The sequence below is a fragment of the Anopheles merus genome, chromosome 2L (assembly GCF_017562075.2).
Source record: "Anopheles merus strain MAF chromosome 2L, AmerM5.1, whole genome shotgun sequence".
NCBI classification, from domain to species: domain Eukaryota; kingdom Metazoa; phylum Arthropoda; class Insecta; order Diptera; family Culicidae; genus Anopheles; species Anopheles merus.
The window spans coordinates 51,429,235-51,454,227 of record NC_054083.1 but is presented as its reverse complement, the minus strand read 5'-3'; the positions used below and the strand labels follow the sequence as shown (position 1 = coordinate 51,454,227).

The following is a 24,993-nucleotide window of genomic DNA, read 5'->3' as shown; positions in this document are numbered from 1 at the left end:
GCTAATGTTGCCATAGTTGCCATAGTTATTTTAACTTTGTTTTTGTTGCACTTGGCACATATCAGACAAAAGCGCAATGGGAACTCATTCACAGCAACTCCCTTGCAATGTGTTCTCCTGTTGCCCATCCAGCGCCTTATCAGGCAATCGAATAAGATTGCCGATCTCGGGAGTAAGAAGATCACCATCAGCAGCGTTCGTTCACTTTCTTTATTCAGTGTGCGATAGTCGCTCGAACCTGCTGCACGTTGTGTAGTTTCTGTTGCTGGTTTAGCTCTGCCAGCGATGTCTACTTTTCCTCCTACATTGTAAGTAAAAAAATCCTTCAAAAGCGTAAAAAACTGGACACCAATCCAATCCGGACGTTCTCTTGGTTCGTTCTTTACCAGCTTGTTCAGTGTGCTGCTGCTGTTGGCCCCGGTTTGGGCCGGCTGGTACGATGGCTACAGTTGCCACAGCCGCACCGCCGAAGTGTGCAGAGTGAAGGATGTGACCCTGGACACTGAGCGGGCAGTGCAAACGGCATCCTTCAGTGACGTTCGCGATCCACTCGTGATCGAAAGTGGAACGATCGTACATTTTTCCCGCGAGCTAGCAAACAAGCTGCCCGGCATTTTCGACCTCACCGTCGATAAGTTGGGCATAGTGCAGCTCTTCATACGCCCTAGCCTGGTGCATCTATCGGCGGTAGATAACGCGATCGATAAGCTGCTGCTGGACGAGACGACCGACGAGGGATATAGCATGCTAACGCTCCATCTTTCCTACAACAAGCTGAAGGAACTTCCTTCGCTCGATCGTTTCACACGGCTCATGACGCTGGCGGTGGATAACAACGTGCTCTCGACCATCGATATGGCCACGTTCAGCCGGCTGAAGGCACTGCGCGTGCTTACACTCGCCCACAATCGACTGCTGACGGTGAGCTCGCCGGCCGACACACCGATCCAGCTGGTCAAGCTGGGGCGGCTCTCGTTCGCGGGCAATCAGCTTCCGCTGATCGACATCCGAACGTGGGAGTTTGACTCCCTGCGCGAACTGAACCTCACCAGCAACAGTATGACCCGTGTCGAGGGTAATCTGGCCCAATTCCCAGCCCTCAAGGTGCTCGATATCGCCGGCAATCGGTGGTACTGCGAGTGGTTGCTGATGGTGCATTCCCACCAGGAGTCGCATCGACTCACGCTCGACGCCGATCAACCGGGTCGGTGTCGGGAGGAGAACATGATGACGTCCCATCAGCACTGCTGCAATCCGGCCGGTGCGGAAGAATCCGGGCTGATCGACGTCTACGGCGACAAGTGGGACGAGCTGAAGCGACTAACACAGCTGCTAAACACACTGAATGCCACCATCGCCAATGGGTCCGCCTCGGTGAAGCACGTGCTGGCAGCGCAGCTAAAAACGCTCAACACACAGCTGTCGAAGCTGCTGGAGGTACAGGCGCAACACGGTACCGAACTGAAGCTGATCGAGGGAGGCATCGATCGGCAGAAGGACAAAACCTTCACGCTGGAAACGGTGCTTCAGGGCAAGGTGGATCAGCTTCGGCAGATAGTGGACGCACGCTGGAACCTCACGATGGACGGCGGGGGGGATGTGGCCGATTGGGTCGATCAACTGTCGATCAACACAACGACAACCAACTGGCCCTCGATCGCGGCAAACAATGAGAAAACGCTGGGAAAACTGCGCGAACTGCTCGAAACGACGACCAAGCAGTTCAACATGTACTCCAGCAGGTCGTACAACCAGCAAGCGTTGCTCAGCACTCACATGGAGCGTGTAAACACAGTACAGGGCGAGCTGGATAAGGTGAGGCTGAATGGGCAGGAGATTCAGCAGCAATTGTCCAAATTGGAACCGACCGTCGATTTAATCTACTCCTTTCTGAAAGATGTAAGGGAAGGGTGTGGTGAGGAGCTTGATTAATAAAAACAGACTCATACCTTTCGAGCAGTTTATTACAGAAATTTGGGGTGTTGTTCTCACTTGGCAGACGGTTGGGACCCCACCTCCAAGCGACGTGCGTAATCGATCTTTTCGGCATTTGCCTGCACCCAAAGACTGTCCGTCTCGATCGCCTGGCGGAGCAGCTTGTTCTTCATGTCCACCATGAAGTGTAGCAAGCGTTTGCGTTCCTGCTCCTTCATTCTTACTGTCTCCGTTTCCGAATCCATCCGCTTTACCGCGCCCTCCAGTTGGTTCACCTTGTGCAACACTCGTGTCACTTGCGCATGAGCACGTTCCGACTCATCCTCTTGCTCCTCTAGAAACTTTGTATACTCCTCCACACGGTGCTGGAGTGTGTCGTTGAGCTTCTTCAACAGCTCACTTTGCGCCATCCGCGCTGCTTCATGCCGCTGATCGAGCTGGACGATCGCTTCCCGCACACGGTTTAGCACGGGTAGGAAAGCATCCACCACCGGTTTCGTGGCGTCACTGCCGTTGCCTCCATCGGTGTCGTCGTCTGCGTCAGTGGTGAAGCTACAGCAGATACCATGCACCTTCTCGATCGAACAGTCGGCACCATCGGTTGACTTGTCGAGCAGGGTGCCGTCGGAGTCGGCCAGCGATTGCCGGATGGTGACCTTTTCCAGCGCATGCTGAAGCCATCCACAGCCCCACCGGTTTCCGGCCAGCTCCAGCTTCTGCAGGTCGAAGAACCGCTCGAACCCGTCCAATCCGTCCACCTCCGCGAGACCGTTGTCGCTCAGCAGCAGTGTCTGCAGCGCAGGCAGCTGCCAGTTTTCCATCGACACCGAAGTCAAGCGGTTGTGGGCTAGTGACAGTGTGGTCAGATCATTCAGCACCAGCGCGCCAGTGGGCGGTGCGAGTTTGACTAACCCATTCCGTGCTGCGGATAGTACGCGCAGCCGTGGCATTTTCTCGAACACGGCCATACTGAGCTCGGTGAACCGATTCTCGTCTAGGTACAATTCCTCCAGACCATGGAGTGGAGCCAGCTGGGTAGCATTGTTAAGTAGATTTTTGCTTACATCAAGCACTTTCAGTGCGTAGCTGCTACTGGAAGGATTTGTTTCAAGCGTGACCAGCTTGTTGTTACGCAGCCGCAGCTCTTCAAAGTGGGGCGCAACATAAACGCTCTGTATATCTAATCCTTCCAACCACAGGATGCGTACGGGAAGCTTTTCTGCCAGTTTCACAGTAAGATTGGACAGTGATCCTTCCAATATGCGCACTGTGGTTCGTTTGGACAAATCCGGTAGCTCACTGTCGACTGTTGGAAGCGATTTGATGACACAAGTGGCTCCTTTCTGCTTCGTACATTTCACCACAGAGCTGGAATTCTCCCCAAATCCGCTACTGACAAAGAGTCCAATCCTGAAAACGAACAGGAAAAGGAGAGTTATTACGAGTCTTTTTCGAAAGAATGTTCTTTTAACTTACAGCAAAGCCTGGAAGTAACACTTCATGTCGAGGTTGAGATGTGGGTCCTTTCTCCTACTACACTACTTTCTCCACTGAAAAGAGCACTGAATCGAAAATTGCAATTCCAAAACCGTGTACATAGCAGACGAATAGCAAAGTCGCTGTTTCACGTTATCATCAACTGATTATCGTCGATTATAAAATAAACAAAACGTTGCCTGGATGTTGTTTTGATGGCCTACTATTTACCAGATAGCTGTGATACTGTTGCTCCACTCCCTTTGCCTGTCAAAGGTTATGCAAACTTGGAAGTTCATCAACATGTGTCTAACCCTGCCTTACATTGTTTCTCATCACTCTGACTGATGATTAATAGTAGGCGCTGCTTTCGGTTAATACCCCGGTGTTACGTTCACAGTCTAATCATACTTTTCTGTTCATCTTCCCTCTATTCCAGACGATTCCGATCATCACTATGAATCGCTTTACTCGATCGGCTCGAACGATGGGCGCCACCAGCGCCAGTACGATTCCAACTACACCACCTTGCCGTCGCACGCGGAAGGATCCCCGCTTTCCGGGAATGGCACGTCCGGGGTCAACTTCCACGAGCATCGAGCCGGTGGTGTCGGTGGTGGTGGTGGTGATGCAAGTGCAGCGATGCTACTTCCTCCTGACGACGAGTTCGACTCGTTCGACAGCGATGATACGGACTACGAGGACGAAGACGACGATCGGAACCGAGCCCGAACGGACAGTGGGGTGGACATACGAAACGCGAAGCTGCCCGATCCACCACCGTCCAGCAGTCAGGTGTACGTGCTGGTGCAAAAGATTAAGAACCTCGGCACACTGTCGGAGATAGCGAAAAGCTTCCACAAGCTGTCCAAGAAAAAGGGAACCAAAGGCGCTACTACGACGACCGGTGCCGGTGGTGGTACGTACGAGAATACGGTCCTGGGCTCGAAGCACGCCGGCACCAAAACAGGGTCCAAAGGAATGAGCTCCTCCACTGCCTCGAAATCGTTCAAACTGCCGCCTCTCCCTTTAGTCGGTGGCGGTGGTGGTGTGCCAAAACCACCACCGGAGGACTACGAGGGGGCAGCAGTCGGCTCACCGCACTCCGGTACGCATCCGGTGCCGCCTGGTTCGTCCTTGCTGCAGCCGGCTTCCTCGCCATCCTTGTCTTCGGCGTCCACCACGGCTAATCGCGCTGCTGCGGCGACGCCGCTCATCTCTAGTCCTGTGCCGGAGCAATCGTCGTCCGCCGGTGTGCGCAGCACGAGCGAGTCCAGCAACGTGAGCGGCAATGTGCCGAAAGCCCCCGGCACCGCGGGTTTCTCCCCGGCCGACGGTGCGACGCGAAAAAAGTCCAAGAGTACCAAATCGCTGCGCTCCAAGCTGCGCAAAAGTCTCGTGTCCGATTCGACCAGCCTCAACATCGGAAGCTCGTTCAACGGGTCCCGCAGCACGTTCTACGTAACGTCGGCCGATGTGGATTCGGGCATCTTTAACGGGTCGGACGGTTGCCTTAATCCATCCGCCGGTAGTGTGTCCCAGTCGCAGGAGATGCCAACGAAGCCGGCCGAAGACAATCGACGAAAATCGATTGCCTCTGCGACCGGGACGACGGGTCACGGCCGTCCAACGATACCGCCACCACCGCCACCGGCCGAAGCGGGCAAGAGGACGGCAGCATCTTCCTCCGTTTCGCCCCTGCTGGCGGCGAACAGCAAGTCGGTGAGCAAGAAGCTGGGTGCTACCTCCTGGTACGCGGAGTGTGGCGTCTTCAAGCAGCCGCACTCCTTCGGCACCGGAAGCGATCAGTCGCTGAGCAATGGAAAGGGCGATGGTAGCATCAGTCCTCGCAGCTCCCTACCACCAAAGGACGGCGGTCCTCCCGGTGCTGGACCTGGTGGTAGTGTTGGCGGTGGCGGCGGCGCCGGAGATCGCACACTCACCAGCAATGGACACACATCGGCCTCGTCGTGGTACGCGGACATCTACCAAACCAGTGGTGCATCGGTGGCGAGCTCGAGCGAAAGCTCGGGCGTCTCTACCGGCGGAGAGGGTGGACCGGGTGACGATCATTCACACAGCATGTTTGTGAACGAGCCGCTGTACCAGATTTACAATGCCGCCAAGCTGGAATCGATCACGCGGGACATTGATGCGGAAATTAGTGGCCGCTCGGAGGCGGAGCTGTACGACGATGGGTACGAGAAGATTGCGGAGCGAAACCGCCGACGGAAGACGGGAAGCGCTGGCGAGCAGGAGGGTGGAGAGGAAGGTGATGAAGGTGGCTGCGCCAGCAGCTCGGGCAGCTCGTCCACCGATGGGGACGATCGGGGCGATGATTCCGCGATGCATCTGCGCAAACCTTCGCGTCCAACGGCGCTGGAGCTGATTGAGCCGCACATTGGCAAGCTGCGCACGCTCTGGTGCGAAGTGCCGGAGGTTCGAAATTCCGAGATACTGGGTAAGTGCGGTAGTGCGAACGTTTCTTTTGTCCACTTACTATAATCCAATTTCCATGCCATTTTCCAGCTACCCTAACGCCGACGGAAAAGCGGCTACAGGAAGCCAAGTTCGAGATACTCACCTCGGAAGCGTCCTACCTGAAATCGCTCAATCTGCTCCGGACGCACTTTGTCAACCATCCCGCCTTCCGCGACACGCGCATCCTTAGCTCCTCGGAGCGGAAAACGCTCTTCTCCTCCATCATACCGGTGCAGGAGTGCTCGGACCGGTTGCTGTGCGATCTGGAAAACTGCTGGCAGGACAACATTATGCTGCTCGGGCTGAGCCACAGCATCTACAAGCACGCGGAGAAGCACTTCCACGTGTACGTGACGTACTGTGAGCATCAGGCCAAGATCGATCGCACGCTGAAGGCGCTCAAAGCCAACAAGCCGGAGTTTGCGCGCACACTGGCCGCGCTCGAGGCGGACCCGGTCTGCTGCAGCCTCAGTCTGTCCTCCTTCCTGATGCTGCCGATGCAGCGCATTACGCGCATGCGCCTGCTGCTGGACGCGGTGCTGCAGCGCTGCCATCCGGACGACGACGACGAGTTCGGCAGCTGGGAGAGTACGTTCGTGCTGATCAATCGCATCCTGACGCAGTGCAACGATGCGGCCCATCGCAGCGAGCAGCTGTACGAGATGGAGCTGCTGTCGCGGCAGATCGAGTTCCCGACGAACGTGCGGCCGCTGGCGATCGTGCCGTGCGGTATCGGGGCCGCCCCCAGCACGATGCACCGGAAGCTGGAGAAGCGCGGCGATCTGGTGCATGTGCTGTGGCGCGGGGACGATGCGAAGCTCACCTTCGGCAAGAAGTTCTCCAAGAGCAATGTGTACGCGTTCCTCTTTACCGATTTGCTTGTGTTGACCAAAAAGAAAAGGTACGCAGGGGGTAGCCGTTGAGCCGTTCCGTTGGGTTTAATACTCGTTCTTTTCTCTGTTTCCGCAGCGATGAAAGCTATCTTGTGATCGATTACTGTCAGCGGGCATTGCTGACCGTCAGCTCGGGCGATATTGTGACCGGTCTGCCGGCCAAAGAGATGCAAACGATCGGTAAAAATCTCATCATCATGACACTGCTGGAGAACCACGAGGGCAAGACAATCGAAATGGTAAGCAAAGGAGGGCCATCAAGTGGGTTTAAACGTTTTAACTTTGACCGGTATATGAGTAACCGTTTCTTTTCCCGCTTTCCAACGCAGATTCTTAGCTGCCCGTCCGAAACGGAACGCGAACGCTGGCTCATGGTGACGGAACCGCCGGCCTCGGAAAACCCGGACGAGAAGATCTACGAGCAGTGGGACTGTCCGCAGGTGATAGCCGTCCATCCCTACCAAGCGCTGCAACCGGACGAACTCGATCTCGACATCAAGGACGTGGTGAACGTGCATCGGAAGATGGCCGACGGTAACTATAAATGAGCGAATTGCCACGTCCCAAAACATGTCCTAATTCCCTCTGTCCGTCCCGTTTGCTAGGCTGGTACGAAGGTGAACGTATTCGTGACGGTGCCGTCGGTTGGTTCCCGAGCAACTACACGAAGGAAATCCCGTCGGCCCACATACGGGCGAAGCACATCAAGCAGCGCCACCTGCTGCTAACGTACACCTCCAAGTACATCGACACTGCCACTAAAGCCCACCATCATTACCACAATTACTATCATCAACCGCAGCACCAGCAGCAGCATCATCATCAACTTCATCATAAACAGCAGCATTTGCAGCATCAGCAGCAGTATCATCATCATCATCATCAACAGCAGCAAAGCAAAAAGTGAAATAAAACCGTGATTGTGTACCGTACTTAGAAATAGAGAGAGAGAGTGAGAGATGGAGAGAGAGCGTGCGAGCATTTTGAAGTGAAGTGAATTTGTACAATGGAATATATCTAACACACCTGTACAGAGCTGTGTGCTGTTAAGGTTGCCGCAGTTTTTAGACCGTCAAGGGGGGTGGGGGGGGGGCACATCAGCACCGCTCCCGCGCTCTCGCCGGTCAAGCAATAGTAGAATAAGGGTAGGATAGTTTTAGCCGTTCGCGTATCTAGAATATCGCTAGTAGTGTTGTACTATACCGTGTAGATATAGCCCCCCCTGTTTCATGCCAACATTTCGCTCTATCTAATCGTTACACTGAATTTAATGTGAAATAAAATGTTATTGAATCAAATCAGCGATTTTCTTTTTTCTCTGTGTGCGCCACCGTTGGCAATGTGTGACTCTTTCAGTAACGTCCAGTGAATGAGTCCCATTTGTCCCGTACCGCCGGGGTGGCAACAGCAATCAGCTACTTTTCTTTCACGATTGAACGCTGACATGTAACGACGCCATTTGCTTCTTTTTGCCATGTATTTTGGTGTGCACTCTCTCTATCTCTATCTCTCAGGCTCATTCTAATTCACTTTCCGCTGTTCGTTTGAAGGGACACCGGACACATCCTACGTACGGCACAGTGACACACCGGTAACCTTTACCGACCGACTTCGGTCCATTCCATGCCACACTCATTTCGAAGTTTCCGCTCCTCACGTTCGCTGCGTTTCGCTGTATCCAGGTACAGTCAACATCCGGACAGAAGCAGGTCAGCTTGGTCAGGTTGGGGTAGCGTGCCACCAGATCGTCCGGAATGCTTTTCAACGGGTTCTGGCTAACGCGTAGCTGGGTCAGCGCTGGCAACTTCCAGCCCCGCAGGTCAAGCGATTCCAATTGATTGTCGTACAACTCTAGCCTAGCCAAGGATGGTAGCTCTGTTTCCGTGGCAGTGGTGAAACTGCAGAATGCATTTTGCGACAGCAGCAGCGATGTTAGTCGTTGCTGTTTCTGCAACTGTTGCGCATCGGGCACGGTGAGCTGATTGTTGGACAAATCTAGCACCTTAATGTTTACCGTGCTGTCACTGAAAACGGGAAAGCTGGTCAACCGGTTGCCGATTGCATAGAGATAAAGCAGAGAGGAACAGTTACAACTCGAGAGGTCCAGCTCGGTAAGTAGATTCTCCCGCACGTCCAGCATTACTAGTGCCGGCAGGAAGGTGCTGCTACCACCAGCAAACGTTGCTAATTTGTTACGCCCTAACGACAATTCCTCCAATGCAGGAAACAGCCGTACCGCATCCAGATGAAAGTATTCGATTTGGTTGGAGCTCAGATCGAGTCGGGCCAGTTTCGATGGTTGTTCCGGTTCGGCGACAGTTTCATCGACCAGCAGGCTAGCTTCCGTGATGTGGTTCGCTTCCAAACTAACCGAGGTTAAGTTGTGCAATGCCAGCAACACGCCCAAATCGAACGTACCCGTTAGGCGACATTGTTCGATTTTTAGAATTCTCAGCTCCCGCAAGTTGCGGAACTGCTCGGCTACACCGTCCAGCGGACAGTGGCGCACAATGAGCTGACGAAGATGGGCGTTCGGGTGTAGTATCAGGTGTTGTAGCTTGGGTGCTTCCATCAGTGATAGCGCTTGCAGTGGATTGTCCGTGGTTACTTCCAACCGTTTGCTTTCCGTGTGCCAAACATGCACATCCAGGCTGGTGGGTGGCATGTGGGCAAAGAACGCCTGATCCATTTCCTCCTCAACGCTCACGAGCACCGTCACTCGTTGTTTGGTACGATTGCACAGTGCACCGTTGCGATGGCTTGCACCCAGAATCACTACTATTAGCACTAGCAGCACTTTGTGGATATTTTCCATCACGTCCAGCTCTTTTTAACCGGAAACTTTACACTTATTATGGTGCACTGTCGCAGAGGAAGCAGGAAAATGACAACTTTTTTCGAGTTTGGTGCTGGCCGCGCATACTTTGATTGGACGAGAAACGGTGTGCCATCGATTCCTGGACCGACAGCAGACAGATGTTGGTCATGGTTTGCTAAGTTTTGGGATGGTCATTACGTAGTTAGATCCATTGCGCACGCGGTTATAAGCTCGTTTGTCGCGTAATTGTCGCTGGTTACGCGCAAACAATTTCAAACCCTGTTTGATGACGATGACGTGTTGTTGCAGCATTTTTAGTATTTCTGGTAATTTTATCATCTATATTAATAGTAAGTATTATATTTTTACCATTATTACAATAAGCACCGGTTTATCGAATTCCACTTGGCAAACTCTCCCCCTCTATCGGATAGACTTTACTTTTCCCAATTGTAATTGTTTTTGCGTCTTTTCTTTTCAGTCGGCCGAAGAATATGAAACACAAGCATATCTCATCCCACGGATGGAACACTTCCCCCTCCCCCGCCCATCCACTGGACTGGAAAGCAAATGCGTAGAAAGGCGGAGTCGACGGCGGCGTCGACCCTCCGGAATAAAACTCGTGCGCGTAGGGAAAATCGTGGGAAATCAAATAGAGGCTCGGTTCTCACAAACACGAGACCGGCACGCGTGCAACGACGGCACCCTCCAAAAACCAACGCAGCAGTGTGCAATCGGGGATGGGCCGATTGGTGAGTGAAAAGGATCATCAACATCAGCATGCGCGCTCACTCGCACCGACGCAAGAAGGACACACAGTGGCAAGGGTGTTGCCCAGTTCCTCGGTGTTGCCGACAGGATTTTCACGAAACGAGGGAAGGGATGAAGCGAAACGGGGAAAAGCGAACGAATTGTGTTGATGCTTTTGACTGGCACAAGTGAGGTCGATCCCTTCTTGGTCGATCCAGGATTGAGGATGCGTTCCCACGATTTCTCGATTGTTATCGCACCTGCAGCTCGCAGCGAGGGACATAGCGTGGAGGAGTATGTGCAAGTGTGTGGGGGGTGAGGAGGAGGGTTCCCACCGATTTTGAGTGCAAAAAGGACGAAAAATGGGAGTTTTTATTGCATTGTTCTTTTCTTCTTTTGCTTTGCACATTTTGGGATAGAAAATCAGGCGCTAATTGCAATGAGGCCCAAATTGCAGACAAAGCCATATAAGTACTTAGTACTCAGCAACTATTTTAATTTAGAAAATGATTCATAAAGCATTAGAAAATGATTCATAAACATCCTAAGGAATCACAAATAATATTAGAAGAAGAAATTAAAAAATATAAATCCCAAGAACCAGGCCACAACTTCAGAAATAAATACACAATAGCTCTCTTACATATCTCTCCTTCCGGCTCTCAGGATATGTAAAAAGAAGAGTAATTCCTTTTTACATCAGACTCTTATATTAGTCTGCCTTTTTATTCACCAGATCGTCCATAAAGGATTGCACAACTCCATAAAGATCGTAGAAGTAATGTCACAACCAAATAGGTCATCCAAAAGAACCATCATCAGCTGAGCAGATAAACTTCCAATACCGGAGTCTGGCACACTCCGGAACCGCCCCAAACCACCTGTCACCATCACCCCAAAAAAAGGCCAAGGTCAAATGCACCGGCACCACCAACAAACCGGCAACAAGTGAGCTCTGCCGGCCAAGACGCCGAGGCACCCAGAAATTGGGACACAACAGCAAACCGGGAGCCTGCCCACCGTCCTGGAGCGGAAACGCGTGGCAGAAACGCGCTTTGTGGGGCCACACGCCGGTCCACGTGGCCAGTCAGTCGGTCGGTCGGTTGGTTCTCGGCCCAGCACGCACCCATCCTCCGTGTCGCGCGCGCACACGTTTCGCTCGCGTGTCATCTTCAGCATCTTTCCTCTCTCTCTCTTTCACCTGCTTCGCTTTCACTCTCACCATTTATGGTGCCTAGAAGCATAACTAGATGAAGCGGGCTGTGTTCATCCGTGCCCTCGGATGGTTTGGTGGTGGGAGAACCCAGAATGAACCCTGCCCCGTAGGATCTAGTTCCCCCTCTCCAGCTCTACGGTTCATCAACACGAATGAACACAACCCGCCCGCCCGCGGTTGTTCGGTATGCTCCGGCTTCGTTAGGCACTTCCCCCTACAGCGCAGAGCATAAAATGCAACATAACACCGACCCTCGCTCGCTCGCTCCCTCTGTTCCTTCTCTTCGTTGCTCGGTCCTTCGTGCAGCGCGCGCGTCCCTCCTCGGGAAGGCGAAAGGGTCGCGTGGCGTTCGTGCGTACGACGGCCGTTCGTCCAACCCCGTACGTGGCCGCAGGGGTTGCATTCAAGGGTGCCGGCCGGTGTCGCACACGCTCGCCGGCAACGGAACAGAGGAGAGCGAACGAGAGAGAGAGAACGAGCGGGAAGAGCGACAGAGGACACACAGCACAGCAGACGAGAGTTGGGATCTGGTGTGCGGCATCATGCATTGCATGCGCTCGGCGTACGCTCATTAAATCAGTCGGACGCCGCTTACGCACATGACAAGTCACGTGTAAGTCGTCGTCGCCCCGGAAGAGTGCCACCAGTGTGGGCCACGAGAACGCCGCACGCAGCCAGCCGGAGTGCCTTGTGTGCGTGTGCCGCCAAGTGCTTTGCGGTGTGTGTTGTGCCAAAATTTGTTGCAAGTGTGTCCAACCACCACCCCCAAACACCCAACACCTTGAGTACTTTGTTTGCCAAGTGATCGGTTAGCGCGAGAGTGAACAAGAATTAATACAAGAATTTAACGAAAAGTGACAAGAACCTAACGCAAGTGAAAGTGAAAGTTACGGTGCTGCAGCAGCAGTAAGAGGAGCAACAACCAAACAACGATGGATCATCATCTGCCACATCATCATCCGCACCATCATCACGGTACGCCCCTTCACTGGGGCTACTCCACTGCGACGACGCCAAGTGCCACCTCTACGCCGACGCACGCCGGCCACAACACGTGGACGCCCCCGTCGTCCAAGGGCCACAAGCGGACACTTTCCGAAAGTGACTGTGAGGATCTGTACTCGGAGGAATCGTCCAAGGAGCAGTGAGTATTTGAGGATCAAGCGAGCAACATGTGTCGTTCGTGTGTTGTTGTGTTGTGCAATTGCCCGGTTCTATGTGTTGTGAATTGTTACAATTTTTAAAATATTTCTAAAATTGTTTAGCTTTCTTATAAAGCCAAGTAAGACTACATTTGTGTTCTGTTTATAAAGCTCAAAAAGTTTCAAGAGTTCCTTATAATACTGTGAAAAAAAATTGATCAATTTTAGAGATTTTGATTTTCTCCAAAATTCCAATGCTAGTGCTACTTCAACGAAATTCAAATTCAGCTTTCACACACCATCTGCTCTTGTGAAAAAGTCACCAAAACGTTATTTAGCTACCCCATGCCTATCACATCAACTCGCGTGGGAACGACTTTGACGCGCTAACAATTTCCGTCGGCTCGTCGTTCCCACGCGCAATGTGGGCAAGGACATGCATACACACCCCTTCAATTCGGCAGTGCAACACCGGAACCGTGTTACCCTTTGTGCATTACCACGATTAACGTGTTTAAAAGGCAAATATTTCTCACACATTGCGCGTTTTTTTGTGTTTTCGCTGTCTCTACCAACAGTACCTCACCGGGAGAATCCGATAGCTGTCAACTGATGAGCCGCAAACGGAGACGCGGCGTGATCGAGAAGAAGCGCCGGGATCGCATCAACTCCTCGCTGACCGAGTTGAAGCGGCTCGTCCCAAGCGCCTACGAGAAGCAAGGATCGGCGAAGCTGGAAAAGGCCGAAATTCTGCAACTAACCGTGGACCACCTGAAGGCACTGCATGCACGTGGTAAGTTGAGCAATCCTTCCTTTTACGTTTGTTTGTTTTGTCCCCAATCCCGTCCTGTGGCGTTCGTACACCGTTGTCTCGGGCACACGCACTACTCGGTGAAAGAAATTGGAGATCTTTCAATCGAAACCGATGGTGTGCGAGAAATATGACTTCCTGTCCACCGAGAGGGACAGTGCAGCAACAAAAGTATCAACTATCCGCATCTTACCTCCCTGGGTTCCCGTTCCGTGTGTGTGTGTGTCATCTGGTGGCAAGAACACAGATCTCTCTGTACTCTGGTCCCTTTTTAGCTGTCCTGGGAAACTAGCTGGTCGCACGTCCCCCGTTCTTCTTCTGCGAACGGTAGAATCCTAAAACCGAAAGAAGAACATAAAATAAATCCCTTGGACCTGTGTTTGTAGCGCAGACCCGTATACGTGTGTGCAAAGGGACGTGCCTATTTGGGCGTCTAATTAACCGTCACCGTCACTTGGGTGCTCGCGAACCACGCCGACCGAGAGGGAAAAGGCGTCTTCGAGCAAAAACGGGGACGGATCTTTTTTTTTTCGGGTGCACTCTGTTGTTGTTGCTCTTTCTCTTCCGATATCCGACATCCGGTCGTCATCGTCGGTGGTGTCCTCTGTTCCTTTCTGGTGCCCTTTTTCTACCTTCTTCTTCTTCTTCTTCTTCTTTTCTTCGGAACTTTGAAGAGGAGGGATACATCGCTAGAAGAGAGCGCCTCTATTGTCGCCAAAGGTCCTTGGAAAAGAACCGAAACCGTTCTTTCCGGCCTTTCCCACGGTTTCAACGGGTTCGCTTTTGTATGTGTGAGTGTTTGTGTGTGAGTTTCGTGAGGAAACTTGAACCGAATACACGACCCTCCTCAGTGTGCTTTGAAGTGGAAAATGACATGGAAAACAACGTCGCTGGAAAGTCACCGATCACGCTCTCCCGACGGACGCAACGGACCGGCAAGTCAAGTAACAGTTGCACCGTTTGCAAACTTTTGCACTGTTTTGTTTCGTTTTATGATGCCTGAAATGGTATGGCAGAATTGTAGAATGAGTGTTGGAGGGAAAGTTTTCCAAGATCCTTACCTCAGTGCTGACTGGAGCTGAATTTCCGAAACTTTCACTATCGCACTCGTAGCTCTCGCCTTTCTAATCACCACCACCAAAACCACAATTTACCCCTGTTTACCTCTGCCTCTTCCCACTACCCTGTGTCCTGCGGGCAATCTCACTTGACGGGAAACAAAAACGCGCGTCGCAACCCCACACACACACACAACAAAAGGGGTGTCCCGCTCTCTTAACAGGTCTCAATCACACGATAAATATCAATTTATCGGTCACAACACCACTCCCCACCACGGGGGACCGACCGAACGCAGTGCGTGGAGAAGCGTGGACAGTGCGAGATTGGCCGAAAAGATTCTGGCCGTCGACTGTGTGTGTGTCACACCGCCTGCTTGATTGAGCAACCAGCAACCTCAACCGCCTGTGGCATTAGGAAGAAAAAAAAAACTAACTAGATTAATGCATCATCACCATTGGTGACGGGCGCGATGATGAGTGGTTGATGGTGTGGGCCCTTTATCTCTCTCTCTCTCTCTCCCACTCTCTCTCCGTGTTGAGACAATGCAGGCTGCCGAAATACGCCCGGGGCCCAGAACTTTCCCACGCCACACATTACCCAGGCCGCCGCCGGTGCATTAACAGCCAAACACCCCTTTGGAGGAAAGTTCTGCATCGCGGCCTCTCCCCCGGCCGGCGGGTTGTGGTGTTCTCTCACGCAATTCACCCAATACACACAACAAACTAAACCGGAGGGGCCCTCTTCCCCCCCCTCTCCCTCCCCCGGCTGTTGGGTTTGTTTTTTAGGGCTTGTTGTTGATGTGTGTTTGTGCTGCGCTCTTAAATATGATCCCGGCACAGAAACAGCAACCGAAAGGGTTCTGGGGGAAGGCGCGCTACACATATTACGAGGCGCTTTGGGTCTAGTTGGCTGGTGGTAGTGAGGGAGAGAAAGAGAGAGAGGATTTAATTCCTGCTTCCCCTCTCTTTCTCGCTGGTAAGCGCACCCGAAAGAGGAAGTCAACCAGGAAGGAACACACACCGGCGGCAGGGAACACACAGGGGAGAGCAGCAGGGAAGGGACGAGTGTTAAGTGCCGCAGGATGATTACGTCCGAACGATGATGATGATTCCCGCGCGTATGTGTAGCAAGGGTGAGCGAGAGCGGGGAGGTGGGTGAGAAAACGATCGCGCAGAGGAAGTAAAGCGTTCCCACACACATCAGCCCGCGCGCGCGCATACATGCGCAACGGTCCGGAACACACCATCGCAGTTCCCCTCCCCAAGAGGTTGCGCGCTTGCTGCTTGTTCCCTTCGGTTGCGTACGTGTAGAGGTAGGATCCTTGCGCGCGCGAGCCTTTTTCAATCGCGCAACGGCGGCGAAGGGATGAGCGTGAGAGCGTACGGTTCGCCGGGGTTACACGCCGCGTTTAGAAGTTGGTTTGTGTGTAGGGACAATGGGGTTGCGCGCATATTGACTTATTAATGCCAAGGCAAGGACCTTGTCCGCCAGAGCAGAGAGGAGGGCGAGTGTGTGGGGGATGGTTGTTACAAAAGGAGATTAATTTATACGCCACAAACACACACACACACACAAGCATATTTGCAACATCAAAATGTAACACCGTAATTAATTTTCTTTTTTTCTTCCTTTTCTTCTCCTCCTTGCAGGACTGGACGATGCCAGCTACGATCCGCAACGGTTCGCCATGGACTACCATATCATTGGCTTTCGGGAGTGTGTGGCGGAAGTCGCCCGTTACCTCGTCACGATCGAGGGCATGGATGTGCAGGATCCGCTCCGGCTGCGCCTCATGTCCCATCTGCAGTGTTTCGCGACACAGCGGGAACTGTCGACGAAAGCGAATGCGGCTGCCGCCACCAGCCCGGCCTGGTCGCACAGCAGCAGCACCGCCTACCCCGTCGCGGCTGCAGCCGCCGCCGCAGCCGTAGCCTACCCGAGCACGCACCATGGCACCAGCGGCTACTATCCTCACCCGCATCACCAGAACTACGGACCGCCACAGAGTGCAACCGCACCGTACATTCCACAGGTGGCCACCATTCCCCCACCCCTCGACCATCTGCACCAGCAGCAGCAGCAGCAGCAACAGCAACAACAGCAGCAGCAACATCATCAACAGCTGAGTGGACATCCTTCCGGTGCTTCCTCGGCGGCAACCGCTGCCATCTACGCCACAAGTGCCCCGCTGCACGAGTTGTACAACAGCCAGCATGATTCCGCCAACGCTGGCCAGCAGCAACAGCAGCAGACGGAGCAGCAGCAGCAGCAGCAGCAACAGTCTGCAGTTGGCACGAACGGTGCACCGACGTACACGGATCTGTCCAACAACAACCCGAACCGGGGTTTGTCCGCGTACGGCAATCCGCAGTACCCGGTGAGCACCTCGACGCACGGATACAGTGCGTCGACCAGCTCGTCGTACAACACGGCAGCGAAGCCGTACCGTCCGTGGGGTGCCGAGATGGCCTGCTGAAGAGAGTAAGGAGGGAACGAAGTGGGAAGTGAAGCATATGCTAGAGTTGCCAAAAAGAGTGTGTGTGAGAGGAGAGGGAAAAAAGAATTTTTCCCATACCGGGAATCGAACCCGGGCCTTCTGGGTGAAAGCCAGATATCCTAGCCACTAGACCATATGGGAGGCTTGCGAGAGAGCGATTCCGCTACGTACTGATTCTACCGCACTACTTTGCGTATGCGATGCAGTGCGCTTGACTCGGCCAAAGACAAATGCCATCTTTTTACCACGCAAGATTTCATACAAAGTAGCACAAACCTTTTCGCTGGCAAAAATGTATTCGATTTAGAACACTCAGGAACGATGTAAGAGTGAGAGCTTACGCACAGAGTCATATTTAAGGAAGCTGGTCCGCTCTGGAAGAGATGGAAGGGAAACACACATATGTTCTAAGCTTTAACTACACTAAACCATAAAAGGTGTCCTTAAGAACCGCTCTTTTTTGTACATACACAGGTGTGATTGATTATGAGTGAGTGAGAGATGTTAGGAAATAAGAATTATAAGTAAGAGAGAAAGAGAGAAGAAGAAGAAAAAGCGCGCAAGCAACATAGATAGAAGATTATTTATTAGCAAGCGGTAAAACGTTCCCCGGACCGCCGAGTACAGCATCCCAAAGGGTTGAAGAAGCGGGAGACGCATTTCTTCCGGGGGTCTCTGAAGACACGCTGCCAGAGTACGTTTGTTTACGTATTTAGTCTATTAAGCGAAACCAAATCGAGTCAATTAGGTCATAAGAAACATTTTTTTCACTTATCAGTAGGATTAGGATAGTTCGATGAACGTACTGTACCAATACCAAGGAGAGAGAGAGAGAGAGAGAGAGAGAGAGAGAGAGAGAGAGAGAGAGAGAGAGAGAGAGAGAGAGAGATACACCAAATGAAGAAACGCAAGATTGTGATTTGTGCAACAACATTTCATGCCGCTAAATCGACCAAAAAGAGGATTCAATTGGACCTGAAAAAGAGCATTTTACATATTTTTATATGCGTATATATGAAACTGGGAAAGTTTACAACCGAGCCAAACCTTTACAGAAGAACCATTGGATGAAAGCAAAAATGAAAATAATTGTTTTTTTCTTGTTTAATATGATGACATTTTTATGAGGATGATGGTGAAAGGAATTCTGCAACGGATGATGCAACTTTTGAGTCTAAATTTGTTCTTTTGTTTGCCTTCTTTAACATCAGCTTTGATTATTTTGATATTCATTTCTCCTGCTCATTCCACAAGAAACGCCTTCACCTTTATCGCATATTTTCAAATACTGCTCATTATTTTATTACCACGTTTACGTCGTTAAATTAAAATCGAATGTACCACCGCGCCACGTGCATAGCCGTACGGCGCGTGGAAGAACTCAACCAGACTCTATATCCGTGCTGTCAGTTTTGACAAAAACGTCAAAGCCCGCCCGAAAGCGATGCGTGTGCTGTGTGTATGTACGCGAACGTGTGCGCTAGTGTATGTGTGTGTGTGTGTCCCCGTGCGTGTGTGTGTGTGTTCGTCGCATTGGTTGCTGTCGTGTGATTTGCTGCCCTTTTTTTCGGTGCCCCTATTATCGTATTTAGCAATTTCACCATCCGACGGGAAGTTCCAGTGCCAAGGCCAAATAGTCAACAACGCTCACGGCCCTGCAAGTGACTGCGCGGCACCAGCTGCAGCGATCCTTTCCCGGTGTGCTGCCGCCCTCTCTCACCACACACACTCCACCCGCGGAAAGAGGCGCTCCGTCACGCAGGGCTTTTTCTTTTGTCCGTCGCGCTGCTGTTTATCGCCATCGTCATCCGGAGTGTACACTGCAGTGTCAAAGTGGATCATTCCATCGGTGCGTCGGTTGCTGAAGTGCCCCCGGGTGGCCACGGTACAAGCGCTGCCGGTCGCCATCGTCGTCGTCGTGGTCAAACCGAGCGCGAGGCTCCGCAACCGCAGGGAGTGGTGGTGGTGCTCGGGTCAGCTGCAGGTCGCAAACGTCGACCGCTTGGGGGCGACAGGTGACAGCTGAAGGTTGTACGCGAGATATCGGTAGCCCGGGGGGTGCTGCGGACCGGCCGGCAAGTTGGATAGAGGAAGGGGACAACGATGTCCGATTCGTTCTTTGGGTTTGATGCGTCCCTGCCCGGCGAGGACGACGATGGCGGTGGTGGAGGCGGCGGCAGGTCCGGCGGCGGTGGTCGACGCGTGCTGGGCGGAGGAAGCGGTGGCCGGGGATCCGATTCGGAGGAGGAGTACGACGCCCTTAACGATGAAACGTTCGGTCAGGCCCGCCAGGACGATTGGGAAGATTTGCACGAGAATCTGGTGCGAATGGACCAGCGGGAAGGGGGCGATGGTGATTCCGGGGCCGACTCCGATCTCGACATCAACTTCTCCTCGGTCGGAATTGACAACTTCGAGCTGGACAACGATACGGAACCGGAAGCTCGACTGCAGCTCGATCCGAGCGTGTGGACGATGCCCAGCAAACCGGAGACCCCGCGACACAGTGTGCCCTCCGTACCGGCCCCGATGCCCCCGGCGATCGTCAGTGCACCGACCCCGCTTCCAGCCACAGGTAAGTGATGCTGTCGTTGGTTGTTCTTGGTGACTTGAATTCAACCTTCCACTCTTCCACAGATCGGTTCGGTGCGCCGATGGGACGGTTTCCGACGATGCCCAATGCGGGCCTGCGCATCTGCTCGCTGGAGGAAATTGAGCAGAACATGATCAAACAGCAGCAGGAACAGATGCGCCGAGGAATGACCCCGCTACCTCGCCCTCCGCCAGGCTTTCTGCCGCCCTCCAATCCAACCCAGGGTGGTATGCAGCCGCCCCATCCTCCCGGCTCGATGCCGCCTCCCTCGCCAATGATCCATCGTCCGCTGCCGATTCCGATCGGGTTCCCTTCGCCGGCGCTGATGGGAGGAGCTCCCGGAGGTCAGCCGTCCGCTCCCGGCGGCCCGATGGGCGGTCCTCTGTTTCCGCCTACCAACATGCCGCCACCGAACGGGCAGCCGGGCGGGCCGCCATTTCCCTTTCCGATGAACTTCCAGGGTCCGCCCGGGTCCGGGGGAATGCCTCCCAACAACAACAGCAACAACGGCAACAACAACAACAACAATAATGGTGGGATGAATAATAATGCCAGCTTCAGCCAGCGGCTCGTGGAGGAGATACAGCAAAACCATCCGATGCTGCCCCACTACCGGCCACCGGGTCCGCTACCGATGGGCGTACCACCTCCACCGGGCGGTCCGGGCCAGATGCCTCCGATGCCACCGCACGGCGGCAACTTTAAGCACCCGTTCATGCCGCACCATCATCCAGGATTTCCGCCCAACTGGAACGCGCCCCCGCAGATGCACCACGGCAATATGCACCATCACGGTGGTCATCATCATCCGGGCTTCCCGGGTGGACATCACCACTTTCCTCAGCAGCAGCAGCAGCAGCAGCAACAGCAGGGACAAGGACACCATCATCATCATCATCAACAGCAGCAGCAACATCATCACCAGCATCAGCAGGGTGGCGGGCATCGTTTGCACAATGGAAAGCAGAATCGGAACTACGAGTACGATGAGTACGCGAACATGATGACGGAGCGGGCGAAACACTGGCTGCTCGGCATTCAGCTCTCGCAGCTGAACAAGGACACGGCCTACTACAACGATTACTACTTCTGCGTAATCCGCGACCGGAAGGAGCGCGAGCGAGGCGCGGAGCGGGAAAGCAAAGCGCACAAGGACAACACGTTCTACCATCCGTTCAGCCAGCAGCAGAACCAGCAGCAGCAGCAGCAGCAGCACTGGAACGGGTTCGGGCGGGAGCGTCGCAATTCGGAGAACTCCACCTCCACGAAGGACGGCATCAAGGAGATACAGCCCCGCCGCTACAAGCTGGTGCAGTTCGAGAATTCGCTCGGAAAGCTGCAGTGTGGCAGCGTGATTGCACCGCGCAAGATCATCGACCAGGATGTGGTGGTGGATCGTTCCGTCGCCGAGGGCGGCAGTGGCCCCGGCGGACCGGGCAGCGGTACCGGAGGGAGCGGTGGTGCTCCCGGCAGCTCCGACTCGGTGCACAATCAGCGCCGCTCGCGACAGATTCTGCTGCACGTGGAGAACCTTTACCGGCTGCTGCTGCGCCTGGAGGACATGTCGAACCAGCTGGCGATCGAGGCCAAACAGCAGATGCGAGAAAAGCGCGACAAGGAGCGCCTGCTGGCACAGGAAAAGCTGGCCAGCGGCGGTACGGACGAGCAGAACAATGTGAGCAGCAGCGGCGGCGCGGGTCAGATGGCGGCCGTACCGGCAGCGACGGTGTCCGAGGTGGAACAGGATACGGTGGAGAATCTGATCGAGCGCATACTGCCGTGCGTGAACGCGGAGGGCGTGCTGCGGCTGCTGTCCGTGCGCAAGGGCAAGCTGCTGCTAACGCGCATCCAGAAGGCGCTCGGCGAACATACGGCCCGCTGGACGATCTGGTGCACGGTGCTGGCCACGCTGGTTGCCCTGCCGAAGCGCGATCGGGAGGACGCGGAAGATCAGCTCAGTCCGCTGTTTGCTGAGTTTGAGCTGCACGTGAAGTATGCACAGGCCGGCGAGTTGATGCCGCTTTTCGAGACGCTGCTGAACACTGACCAGTTGCTCAGCTTGGTGCCGCGGTGCAAGTTCCTGCTGCTGACGATGCTCACTCTGATCGCGCATATGGAACACTTGACCACGATCGATGGGTTCGATGGGCTGGCGGCAGTGAGCAACGGCGATGAGGCGGCCGACAGCACTAGCAACGATGGTGAGGAAAGCGATGGTGGCACTGTCTCTCGCCGACTCATCTGGTCGCGCTGGATGAGTCTGCTGCGCGAGCTGGCACGTGTGCTGGACAGTGTGGCCGCTGTTGCGGTCGGTAGCAAGCCCCAGAAAGTACTGCTCAAGCTGGATTCGTCCTGTGGCAAGGTGAAGCAGCTGCGCGCACACCTACAGCGCCATCCGGAGCTGGAGCTGGAGCGCAAGCTTCGGGCCATCGTATCGATCATCGACATTGGCGGTCCCTCGTCCCTGGCACCGACGGCGGAAGGATCGGCGTCCGGCGAGGAAGTAAGCAAAAAGTAAGCATTCGTTTTGGAGGGAGTTTTCGTTACATTCATTGTACGGAACGATTGGCATTGGCGATCAAAACCAATGGAAGGGAACCCAAAATGCGATGACGACGGTGATGATGATGATGATGAGGAGAGTGAGGGTGACGAAAGTGTGACTGAAAAGGGAGAAACGTTTATAAGGGCGATGAGTCCCTTTTCTAGCGATTATATGAAAATTTCGTTTACGACCGCCGCGCACGTAGCTTTAGTGGAAGGAAGGAGTTTATTTCGTTTTTTTATTTTCTTATTTGCCCCATTAACTTTATAGTTTTGCTAATAGTTTAACTTTTATATTTTGTGCTGTTTTTTTTTATTATTTCCTTTTATTCCCAATTATGAACGTGCCCAGGTTTGAAAGGCTCTGGAAGAAGGGCGCTTGTCCTGTTCTCCATGTACGTAAAACATGGCAATTGCCTCTTTCCGCGTGTAGAAATTCTGTGTAAAATGTATCCAACATGTAACTGTATAAAAAAAAATCCTCAAACTCTAATGACCGCTCGCCCACGGGCGTGAGAGTGTGTGAAAAACCGCAGGGACAGAAGAAAATAAATAGGAGCAAACGAATTGTTAATAGTACGCGCACCACCACCACCACCACCACACAAACATTATGGCTTAGTTGCGTAAAGCAAAACACTCAATGGCAAGTGTTGGCGGATTAAGAATGTAAGACAAAGCGTACTGTTTGAAATTGTCCTTCGTTTAACACAGTTTGCTTTGTTTCTTTTTGGGTTAGGCTTAAACACATTTTGTATGATCATTACTTTTAATGTAAGCCGACCGGCGGCTGTCCCGCTGCGTCGGGCTGGCTTCGGGCAAACTGTTGTGTGTGGGGGAAGACATAGATTACATACGACGGAGGAAGATACGACACACACGTGTGCCACACGCATGGCGCTGTGTACGACGCCCCTTTCGTAATGTATACGCGCTTCCACACACTACACATTCTAGCAAGAAGTGCGCGCAACGAGAGACGAACAATACGCGCGTAAGGTGGTTTTAGTGGCGTTGTAATCGAATGAAAATAATAAAGTAATATTAATGTAGCGATTGTTAAATCCATACGCGAACGGAGCGTGTGTGTATGATGTGCGTTAACGCCGAAAGAATAATCAAATCATCTAGTGTGGTAAGCGAGAAGAGAGAGTGAGGATAGGAGACGACCGTTTGCTGTTGAATTAGAGGGACTCTAGCTTAAAATGCGGCGAAATGTACAATTGGTAGAGATAGATAAGACAATGCGATAGTAGGCAATAGGCTCTTGTACATAGAGTGCCATGCTAAAAAAATGTAGGAGCAGAAGAGAAAAAGATTATCTGAATCCTTCGAACCGGATTTGAACCAGTGACCTATGGATTACTATGGAGAGACGCTTCTACAGTCCACCGCTCTACCAACTGAGCTATCGAAGGCGATGAGAGAGGAGCGCTAAAACACCTATTAGAATCCTGCTCACTCACTCATGCTGTTCTCTTTTTTGTTCTGTTCTGAACAGTTCTAGAACATTTGACTTGGCTATTGGGAAGCTTTCCATCAAAAATTGAATTGTCCATAGCAATCAAATATTCCAATTGAAGTAGACATATTGAATCTAGATGAAATGATGTTCTATGTATCTCTTTTGTACGTTTCGTATCAGTAATTTACACATTTTTTGCCTTACGTTTACTAACTAATTCTTTTTTTTTGCTTCTTGTTTACATCAAAACATTACAGAAAAACCTTAAAGGACGACGGGTCTCGTGGAGTAAAAACATAGAAACCTCAGGCTCTTCAAGAAGAAAAAAAGTTTCTACGTTCCTTCGAACCGGATTTGAACCAGTGACCTATGGATTACTCTATCGAACTCTCGCTTCTACAGTCCACCGCTCTACCAACTGAGCTATCGAAGGATGTGTCGGAGAGGGCGCTACACGCCATACCCAAACAACAGCCCAGCAGGTATGAACATATTTCCTAACATGGGTAGTTCTTGTGATTTTTGTTTAAAGAAAAGCTATCTCAAACATGTAATTGAAAGTATTGTCATGTAAAAGTATCCACATGCTTGGTAATCATTTCTTCGAAGCGCTGCATACCAGAGACTTTATAAAGCTGTAACAAAACTAACTTTCGAATTGGCTTAAACGAACACAGCCTTGTGTATTAATGCAGGCTCCAACATTCTTCAACAAGCACGTGCTCACCGAATTGCTGCGAAATGCTATTTATTATTTCATCGATTCGTAGAAACCGCAAGATTTGTGATGTTATGTTTTCACCATGACCACCACCACCACCAGTTGAATGGCGCGTCGTGTATACGTACCCACAATGGTGACATTTATTTCCCGCGACACGCTTCACCATACCGGGCACATCAGAAGAGTGTATATAGAGTAGCCTGAGTAGCCTAATTTTAGCACAAACGAATCCGACACCCCCCCCCCCCACCCCCCAGGCTCCAAGTCGAAACGCCAACGGTCGGCGGCAACAACCTGTTGCAAGATTCAGCCTCCCCCGCATGGGTGGGCAAATCATCTTTGGCCGCTGGTTCTGCTGCTGCGTTGTGATATTCCACGGTCACCAAGTTCCTCCATCGGCAGCTGGAATAATGTCGTCGTATTCTGGAAAGTTCGCAATAGAAGCCTACCTACATGTTTGTGTAGAGCTGTGGCACGACCCCAGATGCTCCACCCAGAATATGTGTGTCCATTGGAGGGGAAGGAGGGGCAGAGGGCGCAGGCAAGTTAAACCCCACTTGACAATTTTTCAATGCCTTGCACACCA

At 52.6% G+C, this 24,993-nt stretch overlaps 5 protein-coding genes and 3 non-coding genes across 14 annotated transcripts in view; 4 read left to right on the top strand and 4 right to left on the bottom strand.

Annotated features, from left to right (window-relative positions):
* Positions 1-8,059, top strand: part of LOC121594206 — a 64,633-nt gene extending 56,574 nt beyond the window's left edge. For all 4 annotated transcript variants that reach the window (XM_041917257.1, XM_041917256.1, XM_041917255.1 and 1 more), the window contains 5 exons: positions 3,851-5,872; positions 5,941-6,793; positions 6,862-7,024; positions 7,115-7,319; positions 7,391-8,059. In XM_041917257.1, coding sequence (XP_041773191.1) covers positions 3,851-5,872; positions 5,941-6,793; positions 6,862-7,024; positions 7,115-7,319; positions 7,391-7,692 — 3,545 coding nt within the window. In that variant the 3' untranslated portion in view covers positions 7,693-8,059. The remainder of the gene's footprint in view (positions 1-3,850; positions 5,873-5,940; positions 6,794-6,861; positions 7,025-7,114; positions 7,320-7,390) is intronic.
* On the top strand, positions 19-1,932 carry LOC121594210. Its single transcript, XM_041917262.1, has 2 exons — positions 19-308; positions 390-1,932. Exons 1-2 carry the CDS (start codon positions 286-288, stop codon positions 1,930-1,932), a joined length of 1,566 nt encoding a protein of 521 aa, XP_041773196.1. The 5' UTR covers positions 19-285.
* On the bottom strand, positions 1,913-13,854 carry LOC121594212 (leucine-rich repeat and death domain-containing protein 1-like). Of its 4 annotated transcripts, XM_041917264.1 has the most exons (3): positions 13,716-13,854; positions 3,412-3,497; positions 1,913-3,345 (listed from the first exon to the last, which is right to left on the bottom strand). In XM_041917264.1, the coding sequence occupies exons 2-3, from the start codon at positions 3,435-3,437 to the stop codon at positions 1,989-1,991; spliced, it is 1,383 nt and encodes a 460-aa protein (XP_041773198.1). In that variant the 5' UTR covers positions 3,438-3,497; positions 13,716-13,854; the 3' UTR covers positions 1,913-1,988. The 4 variants fall into 4 exon arrangements, 3 of the variants coding, with proteins under 3 accessions (XP_041773198.1, XP_041773199.1, XP_041773200.1); XM_041917265.1 differs by lacking the exons at positions 1,913-3,345; positions 3,412-3,497 and adding an exon at positions 8,077-9,942; XM_041917266.1 differs by lacking the exons at positions 1,913-3,345; positions 3,412-3,497 and adding an exon at positions 8,077-9,882.
* LOC121594214 (hairy/enhancer-of-split related with YRPW motif protein) lies at positions 12,032-17,962 on the top strand. The gene is made up of 3 exons (XM_041917269.1): positions 12,032-12,713; positions 13,290-13,504; positions 16,234-17,962. Exons 1-3 carry the CDS (start codon positions 12,502-12,504, stop codon positions 17,058-17,060), a joined length of 1,254 nt encoding a protein of 417 aa, XP_041773203.1. The 5' UTR covers positions 12,032-12,501; the 3' UTR covers positions 17,061-17,962.
* Trnae-uuc lies at positions 17,151-17,222 on the bottom strand. Its single transcript has one exon. It is a non-coding gene; the product is annotated as a tRNA-Glu (tRNA).
* A 581-nt stretch (positions 17,963-18,543) lies between the features above and the next one.
* Positions 18,544-24,001, top strand: LOC121591723 (protein PAT1 homolog 1-like). The gene is made up of 3 exons (XM_041912577.1): positions 18,544-19,656; positions 19,719-22,188; positions 23,941-24,001. The coding sequence occupies exons 1-3, from the start codon at positions 19,185-19,187 to the stop codon at positions 23,981-23,983; spliced, it is 2,985 nt and encodes a 994-aa protein (XP_041768511.1). The 5' UTR covers positions 18,544-19,184; the 3' UTR covers positions 23,984-24,001.
* Positions 23,546-23,636, bottom strand: Trnay-gua. Its single transcript is given in 2 exon segments — positions 23,546-23,581; positions 23,600-23,636. It is a non-coding gene; the product is annotated as a tRNA-Tyr (tRNA).
* Positions 24,002-24,022: 21 nt separating the features above from the next.
* Positions 24,023-24,116, bottom strand: Trnay-gua. Its single transcript has 2 exons — positions 24,080-24,116; positions 24,023-24,058 (listed from the first exon to the last, which is right to left on the bottom strand). It is a non-coding gene; the product is annotated as a tRNA-Tyr (tRNA).
* Positions 24,117-24,993: the final 877 nt, after the last annotated feature.